This window comes from Amborella trichopoda, chromosome 12 (genome assembly GCF_054954075.1).
Source record: "Amborella trichopoda isolate Santa Cruz 75 chromosome 12, AtrichopodaSantaCruz75HAP2 v2.0, whole genome shotgun sequence".
Taxonomy (NCBI): Eukaryota; Viridiplantae; Streptophyta; class Magnoliopsida; order Amborellales; family Amborellaceae; genus Amborella; species Amborella trichopoda.
In genome coordinates this window covers 39,918,482-39,928,715 of record NC_142347.1, presented here as the reverse complement: position 1 = coordinate 39,928,715, position 10,234 = coordinate 39,918,482, and the positions used below count along the sequence as shown (strand labels likewise).

Sequence of the window (10,234 nt, the reverse complement as noted above, 5' to 3'; positions counted from 1 at the left end):
GGACCTAAGCACGCCTCATTTTCCACCATAGACTATACTCTCTAGAAATATTTTAGTACCTTTGATCTGCCTATTCATGTTGGGTTTGGGTTCAGTTTTTTTGGCTTTAATACCATTGGAAACCTTAAAACTAGTAAATGGTAGGTCCAAAAGGATATAGTTAGAAGTAGTGAGAAAATATATGTTGACTTATGGCTTCATTGATGATATAGATTTTAAAAGAGTAAAATGGTGTGCCAGAATTCGTATAATGAGAAAAGATATGTTGACTTATGGCTTCATTGAGGAAAAGACTTGGACGATGATGATGATAGCTTACATGATAGGTATTCATGTAAATATTATCTAACTTAAGCCCGTTCTCATTTTAGATGATGATAGCTTACATGATAGGTATTCATGTAAATATTATCTAACTTGAGCCTGTTCTCATTTTCCACCTTTAAATTTCATGCTTTTTAATTTTTTATTTATTTTTTATGTTTTTCATTCTCCATACTCTTGATTTCATAAATCCAGTCTTCATATAGCTCACATGTTAGAAATATGTGTATTCATACAAGTACTGTGAATATGCACGCACGAAAATGGCTCCAATTATCACACACACAGCATGATATGGTGCGCAGATTGCTATTGTGGGGGGACCATAAAATTTTCCATACAGTTTCCCATATTATTTCCATGCCCAGCTTTAAAATGTTAGAAATTTACAGGTTCTTAATTTGAACTGGAACATATTAGGGTTGATTTGGTTATAGTGAACATCACAAACAGTCGAGTCCGCCTATTTGGAGTTTCATATCTATAAATATGTATGAGCAGGAGAGTGCTTGATTTGGACAGGGTGAATGAGAATCATCTCCTCGCAATTGAGGGTCCAATTCAGATTTTTAAGATACTTAAAACTTGATTTTACAAAAACTATCCAAACAACATCGTCCCTAAAATATGATTTGGCATATCCTAAAATCTACATATAGAGGATATGAATCAAAACCACAACTTGAACATGCAAACGGCCTATTAAGCTGGGGTCGTAGTGGTAGTACCCCACACCCTATTAAGCTAGGGTCGTAGTAGTAACACTCCACACCGCGAACACTACCCCACTAATACTTTCAAAAAGCTAACTCCTAATCTACTTGAAAAAATAAAAAACAGATAGGGATATGTCTTCCCCATAATTACCCAAAAAAAAAAAAAAAAAAATAGGGCTTATTAATAAGAATGCAAGTCATTGTGGAAATAGCAAAAATAAGAGAGAGAATATTACATTGTTGTACATAGACAAGAAAAGATTTATTGCTTGGTTGTGCAAAAACTTGGTACTACTCAAATGAATAGTACCCAAATTACTAAGGACAATTCAACATTCTACATAGATGAGAAATGATTTACATGTGTGGTTGCTTAAAAAGGGCAAGCAGTATTTCTCACAAGTGTTAAGCCCAAAAAGACATGGTTAGAAGTAATGATAAACGATACGAGAACTTACGATCTCATTGATAAAGCAGAATGACGGACCAAGATTTATTTAAATAAACCCAATCAATTGAGAAAAAATTTGGTGACAATGATGTTTTTTATTCATACGATAGAGACATATCGAGAGATTAATTCAATGTTGTTTTAGATGAGAAAGGATTTACAATTGCAAAAGAGAAACTCATTATCATTAAATTGAATAATATTCTATCCATAGATTACAAACAAAGCCACCACTACTTCAAATATAATAATCACCAAACCATTTTTCTTTCTATTGTTATCAATAATCACCAAACCATTAGAGTAAGAGAGAGAGGAAATGGTGCGTGAGAATGAACCCTATTAATTATCAATCAAACGCCTACTCACAACTTAAATACCATTTAACAAACTAATTAAACCCCGTCACGTCTATCTCTTTCTCTCTCTACAGTCTGATCTCTTTTTCTCTCTCTACTCTCCTCTCAAACCTAATGAAGCTCATCACATTTGTGATACTCTCTTTCTCTCTCTAAGTCTCCCCCGCTAATCGATCAATAAAGTTTAAATTAGGGATGAAGGGACACGTGTCAGGATCTTATTGGATACCGGGCGAGCATGCCAAGTTTCTACGACCCGCCATGCAAAGCAGTCAACCGAAGACCGGATAAGCCCGAGGCGAGGGGTACAGTCAAACCCATAAACGCCGGTCAAATCTGCTGAGTTGGCACTTTACAAAAAAAAGGTAGGTCCCATTTCTCCCTTTTTTATATTCGAAAAATATTCCCTCCCCAGGCTCAATATGCCCATATTAACCCTTCATTGACGCGTACGGTCGTGGGGAGGGGTGGGAAAATCTAGGGGTATTTCCGTCATGAAATCCCACTCTCTTTTGAAAAACTTTTATTTTTAATGGCTTTTGCTTACAAAAATAAGCGCGACTGGAGCTCACGGTGACAGGTGACATGACTGCACGTGTGGTGCGCGCGTCGAGGCTCGGGTGACCGGCTATAGCCGGTTGCAACCGGTTTCTATTCTTTTTTTTAAACTTTGATTTTTTTTTTTTGTATTTTATATATATTTTTTTAAAACTTTTAATTTCATTTTTTTCTCTAGAAAGGGGGTCTCTTTCTGGATGCTTTGCAGAGAGAGAGACCAGTACTGCTCGCTGGGAGTTTGAGGGGTGTATTTTTTCCTCAGGTCTCTGTCTCTCTAAAACTCTCTCTTTTCTCCTTCCAAACCGGCATTGCGGTGTTTGGGTTTTCTTTCTGAAGTTCGAGCTGGTATGTTCATGGTTATGAGGCCATTTATTTGATTCAATTCTTTTATTTTCTGCATTTCTATTTTTTTTCTCTCAGTTTTTCTGTCTACATTGGGCCTGATCTTTGAGAAAGAGTGCAGTTTTTTTGGGGGCTTTTGTTTTTGTGGGGTTAGGGTTTTAGGGGTGTGGCTTTTGGCTTTGAATCTGGGAGGTTCACTGTGGATTAGGGCGTCACTTTATTCTCTTTCTCTATCTAATCTTCTTTTGATGATTCCCGTTTTTGTGGACCATGGGGTTTGTTGCTTTTTCACTTTGGTTTTAGGGCTGAGGGGATTATATGTCTATGATGGTTCTTTTGACTGGAAATCAGATAAAGCAGAAACCCCATGAAAGGTTTGCTTGATTGGTGCTCTCTTTGGTAGGACCTTGTTTCTCTCTCTAGTCAATGAGAGAGAAAGGGAGCCCATCTATTGGGACCAGCTTGTCCCTTTGAAGGGTTTCCTTTTGCAGGTTTTGCTCCTGGGCTTTTTAGGGTTCTTTGCTCTTTCAGAACTTTCAGGTTTCTTCCTCTACCACTCACTTTCTCTCTCTAGATTGGGGGGTCTCTTCTTGAATCCATCATTTCTTTGGTGGGTGTTGAGATCAGTTTGCTCAGATGCCATTATTTCAGTTACCGGTTTGGAGAAGGGATGGAGAGATCAGGTATGACACACTCTGTGCTCTGGATCTCGAAAGCCACACTGTGATAAACCAGAAAGAAGAGAGCTTTAGAGAGAAAATAGACCTGAAAACCATGATTGATGAGCTTGACTGTGTCGAAATCCCCTGTGTTTTCATTTGCCCCATTTCGCTGGAGCCCATGCTTGACCCTGTAACTCTATGTACCGGCCAAACCTACGATCGTGCGAACATTATGAAATGGTTTTCAATGGGTCATCTCACTTGCCCAACCACCATGCAAGAGCTTTGGGATGATTCTATTACTCCCAACAAAACCCTACACCACCTTATATATTCATGGTATTCTCAGAGATATTTGTATCAAAAGAAGAGATCAGAGGATGTTCAAGGTAGGGTAAAGGAGTTATTGGAAACCCTGAAAAAGGCAAAGGGCCAAACCAGGGTTCAGGCTTTAAAGGAGCTTCACCAAGTCGTTTCAGCTCACGAATCAGCAAAAAAAACAGTAGTTGATGAAAATGGGGTATCTCTAATTTCCTCTCTCTTGGGTCCTTTCACTTCACATGCGGTTGGTTCTGAAGCCATTGCAATTCTGGTCAATATTACTTTAGATTCAGAGGTAAAATCCAGTCTTACGCAACCTGCAAAGGTATCTTTAATAGTGGACATGCTCAATGAGGGGACATTGGAGACCAAAATCAATTGCACGAGGCTTATAGAGATTCTGATAAATGAAAAGGATTTTGGTTCCGAGATTGGCTCAAGCCTTAGCTTACTATCTGGTCTCCTTCGTTTAGTTAAGGATCGAAGGTTCCCTAATGGAATAGCCGCTGGTCTTGGTTTGTTGCGGATTTTGTGTTCTTATAAGCAGGTTCAAACCCTAGTTGTGGGAATTGGGGCCGTTTCTCAATTGGTTGAGCTTCTACCAAATGCTAATTCAGATTGTTTAGAGATGGCTCTTTCAATATTAGAGTTGCTATCCTCTGTACCAGAGGGCCGCATGGCTTTAAAGGATTGCCCTGTATCCATCCCAAATTTAGTTAAGCTTTTGATGAAAGTTTCAGAGATTTGTACTCAATATGCTCTATCTATTTTGTGGGCTATCTGTAAGCTTGCACCTGAAGAATGTGCAGCTTTGGCTGTTGAGGCTGGGTTAGCTGCTAAGCTCTTGCTTGTTATACAGAGTGGGTGTAACCCTGCTTTGAAACAGAGGTCAGCTGAGCTTCTCAAGCTTTGTAGCCTAAATTACACGGCAACCATTTTTATTTCCAAATGTAAACTCACGAGGACAATCCAGTAGAGGGGATACTTGGTAATTTGGTGAGCTTCTTCGAGTTTTCGAACTTGGGTTTCAAAGCTTGAGCTATGGAGATTTGTTGGGGCAGGCTAATTATACACTTGGAGATACTTGTAAGAGCAAGGTAATTGCCCTTTTATGGGCTCTCCGTTGTATAGAGGAGCATGTAGATCCTGCTCTATAAATTGCATACATCACCATGCTTGTAGATTATCTTGAAATGGTGAGCCCAATATTGGATTTGGTGCTCCTTGGAAATTCGAATAAGCAGGAGAAATACTGGATTTATCTTGGTTTTGTTCTTCATGAATACATCAATTACTATGCAAAATTATGGATATGAGGTTCCTGACAGGGCAACTTGTGAATTCTTTTGTGGAACTATAAGTAGGGTGGAACTTATCGAAGAAACTTTGAATTGGGGGGGGCATCTGAGAGTGGTTTTAACGGATTGGAGTTGCCTGGTCCCCTGACTTGGCTTATGCTCTGTTTTTTGGCTGGGGAATCTAGAGAAAATGAGCATCTTTGGGGACTTCAATTGGTTCAAGTGGCTGGAGAACGATCGAAAATGAGTTTGGGTCATTGATTTCTCGTATTTTCAAGGGGTTAATAACCTGAACTGTAGATGTTGCTAGAGCACTGCAACTTAAAACTCTTTTAAGTGTATACACTCATCTTGTTTTCCATGAAATGGACTTCTTGCCATTATTCAATATGTTTATTAGTGAATTTGTTTTTTTCCCCTTCAGGATATTTCATATTGAATGCCATAGTTTATATTCCCATTCTTGTGTTTTAGTATTGTTTGTTCCTTGTTGACAACTTCAATGGAGCTACATTTCTTTTTTATTTGCCAAGTTTCTGCCTCAAGTGTGATTTCTCCTTTTTCATTTCTAGATTTTGCTGGGGTCCTAGTGGCCGATTTCTTTTATGTTAATGTTCAAATTGGTTTTAAAGAAATTTAGAATCCCAAGTTTTGGAGGAAAGCAAATTGGAAAAGTAACTCAGATGCTTTAACTACTCTGATTATGTTTGGGAACTCTCTCTCTCTCTCACTCTCTTTCTCTCACAAACACGCACACGCATGCGTGCGCACACACACGCATGCATGCGCACACACACGCATGCGTGCGCACACACACCCCTCTCTCTAATACTTGGAACTGCTCAAATCATTTGTTTATGTGATTAAATCTCACTACTATATCATTGATCACAATCATGTTATCTGCAAGCTTGGGCAGAGTGCCTGAAAGGAAATGAATTTGAGAAAAATATCGATTGCTCCAACATTCCTTGCCATGTTCGGTGAATTGCAAGCCATGCCCTCTTATTACGATCACGCTATTTGGTATGCTGGCCAACCCATGCATTGTATCTAGGGGATTGCCTCTGAACTTATGTCATTTATGCTTCTGGTGGAAAGCAAGGGCAGTTATGCTATTCTTGTTGATTTGTTGGTGACGATTGTCTTGCTCATTGCCTTTCTTTTTCTTTTGGGTTTGTTTTAATCAGTATCTCTCACCTCATACTTCGATTATGTATATGTTTAGTGATAGGAATTCATGGTCATCGATGCATTTACTTCAGCCTTAATATATCATTGGTTGTTGACCCCTGAGTAATGAAACCAGAGACAATGAGGTTAGGGGCAGTGGCAGCATGGCAATGCAAAGCTTTCTTACTGTTTTTCTTTTTTTTCTTTTTCTGATAACTAGGTCATTGCCACTCGATTGGTGTAATCTATGAAACACTCAACCCTCTTCGAAAAGGTCATATTCATTTTTTCGCATCCTCCTGCAAGGCACTTTGTTCCTTGAGCATGTCCATAGTCTCTAAAGATTGAAACCGAAGTGTGAGTACGCTATGATTTATGTATTTTCATCTGTCAAACTCATCAATTGATTGAATGGTCAATATTCAGACTAAAGTTCAGCTCATATTTGTAGAATTTGGGGACATTTACAATCTCTATGAAATTCAAGCATTTGGTACCGGATTATGATAAAGCATTTGATACAAAAGGGGGTTAGCTTTCAGGTAAAACTCGGTTTTCTGGACTATACAATTTAGGCAATCACAAACTTCCAGTTCTCGCCGGTAGATTGGCAGATTGGTATATTTATTCTTCTTTAAGCCTTCATCATCACTTTTCTGTTTGTCATTATACCATTAATGCCTCTCTCTTAGGTATTTGAAATCCTTGAATTCAAAAGTTTTCTGGGTTTGAAAATTTTTTGTACGGCGAATGCTTTCCCATTGGGGTTTTTCTTCTTTTAATAACCTCTCTGTCATGCTTTTCTCATATTAGAATTTTGACCAACTTTTTTTAGTGCATACTTGATCTATTGTGGAAAGTAATTATGGCCTTGGTTAATCAAGTTTTGATTGGGCTCGCGTTGATTAAATGCTAGCCCAAGTCTCTCTTTCATGCATTTTGGAAGAGGAATTTTACAGTTCTGGGTTCTTTCTTTGGTGGCCTAGTACTGATTGTTATATCAAACATTGAGGTGCCTTTTTCTGTAGCATTGAGATTTCGTTTGTTTTAAAGTTGGTATCTTCTACTTCCTGATTCCTATCATTTTGAACGAAAAAAGAACTTTCATCCCAAGCAGAAGCTGGTTTCTTTTCTTTTTTGGGACTTAAAGCGAAAAATGCCGCCATTTCCACTTCTATAATATACCTAAAACCAGATCCAATCCTTGGCTACCTAAAATGCAATCCTTTTAATTCTCTAGGTGACTAACATTGTTAAGTTGAATTTCTTATAAGATTTGATCGAAATTTCCGACTTTTTGTATTTGGAGTGTTGAAATAATCTTGAACTTTGTATCACAAAACATGAATAATTCGTGTGTTGCCATTCCTCTTCACATGTATAGTGCCATTAACTGTACTCTGATGTTGCTTCTGTAGTCAAAGTCATGACTTCAATCATTAACTCCCTCAAATGGCAAGTTCCCAACCATTATTGCTCGATCCCCCCCCCCCCTGCTGTCCACCCATCATTTCCTTCCAAGTTTAGAACTACAAATTACCCCAATTATGCTTTTCCCTTCAACACTTGAATGCTCTCTCTCTCTCTCTCGCTCTTAAATAAGTGACGAAAAAAGGATTCACAAAATTATTAATGCAAACAGCTGCTGACTACATAAATGCTTCATTTCTGTTTTAGTCAAGGACGGCCGATAAGTCTTGTTTGCCCATCTTTGTCATGATTTCATTAGAGGAAGCTGGCCGATAAGTCTTGTTTGCCCATCTTTGTCATGATTTCATTAGAGTAAGCTCAGAGAGAGAGAGAGAGAGAGATTAAGAGAGCGATATCAAGCAAGAGAGAGAGAGGTTTGCAATAATCGAGCTGCCGTAGAAACTGGCGAAGAGACATGTTTCTATTATCGAACCAGGAATGGATAGATGCTGAAATGCAACCAGACCAAGTAGCAAAGCTTCAAATCATTGACAAGGGGTGTTACACCCATAAAAATCAATATACCGTACCAAAAGAATCCCCAGTGTTACCATAGAAAGACAAGGAGAAGACATACCAAAAAATTGACACAACAAAAAAGCTTCAGACCAGAACCGGCCAAATCTGCAGAAGAGCATATGGGGCACTGAACCGACCCATTCTCACTCACTCTCTCTCTTTCTTTTCTCTCTATTTCTGTTGAATAAGTTAAATTGAACATCGACCCATTCTCATTGCAACCTTCACAACTCAATACTTTATCCTCCCCATCCAATTAGTAGCTATTTCCTTAGAAATCCATTGTCCATGTAAAAAACAAAACCTCTCTCTCACGCGCACATACTGGTCTCGTGGCACCTTACCAACTTAACTTCAACTTCCCTACGCCCAAAACAAAGAACTTGGAGAAAGTTACTGCCAAGTTTACCCAAATTAAGACTCAAACTGAATTATTTGTGTGTTCGTCTTTGTACCATTGTAGTGCATCAAGTGCTCTTGATTATGCTTGTTTCGATACTCCAAATTTTACCATAGAATGTAATTTTGATGTGGAAACTTCTTAATATTTTCTGAAAATCAATTTTTATCTCTAATTATAAAAGTTTAGACTTAAAATAGTTTAAAATCAAGTAGATTTAATTGTAAATATATGAAAATCTTGAAAATGGACGGTCTAGATAATGTGTTGCAAGATGCATTATTTATAGGACTCAAAATCTTCTATCTTTTTGTCATATTCATACAACTCGATATCGAGATGATCAATTAGATGGTTTTTCAACATTAAAACAACTTTTTTTGATGGATTTTTTATGTGCATCTTTAATTCTACATTTAAGGTTGCAACTTTATATAAACTTTTTCTTTCTTATATGTATGGATTATATCATTAAAGTCTGAGATTTTCAAGGCTCTTAGAGCTTAGGATTATGGTTTTTCATATTCTTACAACTCGATATCGAGATGATCAATTAGATGGTTTTTCAACATTAAAACAACTTTTTCTAATGGATTTTTTATGTGCATCTTTAATTCTACATTTAAGGTTGCAACTTTGTATAAACTTTTTCCTTTCTTATATGTATGGATTAAATCATTAAAGTCTGAGATGTTCAAGGCTCTTAGAGCTTAGGATTAGGTTTTTGAGTACTAAGTTTTTTATGCTTTAAGTAGTGGAAGAGGCAAACTAGGATAACAACCGAAATCTTTCTAAACTGGAAAATGATTTGAACAAGTGGGTATAAATGGTGTAGGAAGCCCATAAATTTCATCCCTCATATGACAATCTAATCTGGGCCATCCATCTGCCAATTTCGTGGTATGTGTCGCCAGTATGGCTCTATGTGGGCGGACACCACTTTCCGGCCACTAGTCCCACATAGCCCCCTAGTGGTTGGTTCTAAGTGCTGGCTAGGGGTTTTTGGTGGTTTAATGGGTTGTTTTAAGCCCGCCCCCCTTTCTACTTTTTCTCTACTCTCCCTTTTGAAGTCACCTAACTCTTTCTCTCTCCACCCTCACTCTCTCTCTCCCAAAGTAAAACTCATAACCTCTTTTTTTTCTCTCTCATTCTCTCTCTTTAAGAAGCCATATCCTCTCTTTCTCTCTCTCTCACATTCTCTAGTAATACAGTCCGACACAAAAAAGCGCCAGACCGCAAAACAAAAATTGGGTCCAACATTTAACTCAAATCTACCCGGTCCAGCCACATTACTGAAACTCAACGCGATTTGGCACAATAAGTGTTGAACCGAAACGAAAAAATTTTCGATCCGAGGAGAGAGAGAGTGTATGTGGTTAGAGAGATAGAGTCACTTGACTCCAAAAGGGGGAGAAAAGAAAAAGTAAGAACGTTTTTGTTTTAAATTAATGACTTTTTAATTGGGGGATAAATATAAAAAAAAATAGTATTGAGGTTTAGAGTGTGACATAAAAAATTTTGAGGGAGTAAGATGTCTTGAAAGTTGAATTTGAAAAGTATCTATAATTTTCCATTGTTTTAATAGATTTCTCTAAATTTACTTTTGAAATATTTTATATAAGTGTGAGGCTCTCAAAAACC

General features: G+C 37.8%; 1 protein-coding gene across 1 annotated transcript; it reads left to right on the top strand.

The window, feature by feature from the left end:
* The first annotated feature begins 3,191 nt into the window (after positions 1–3,191).
* Positions 3,192–5,489, top strand: LOC18446946 (U-box domain-containing protein 30). The gene has a single exon (XM_006857050.4). It carries the CDS (start codon positions 3,387–3,389, stop codon positions 4,707–4,709), a length of 1,323 nt encoding a protein of 440 aa, XP_006857112.1. The 5' UTR covers positions 3,192–3,386; the 3' UTR covers positions 4,710–5,489.
* The last annotated feature ends 4,745 nt before the right edge of the window (positions 5,490–10,234 follow it).

Excerpts from the sequence above, each read along its gene's own strand:
- LOC18446946 (XM_006857050.4), top strand. The coding sequence starts at position 3,387 with ATGCCATTATTTCAGTTACCGGTTTGGAGAAGGGATGGAGAGATCAGG.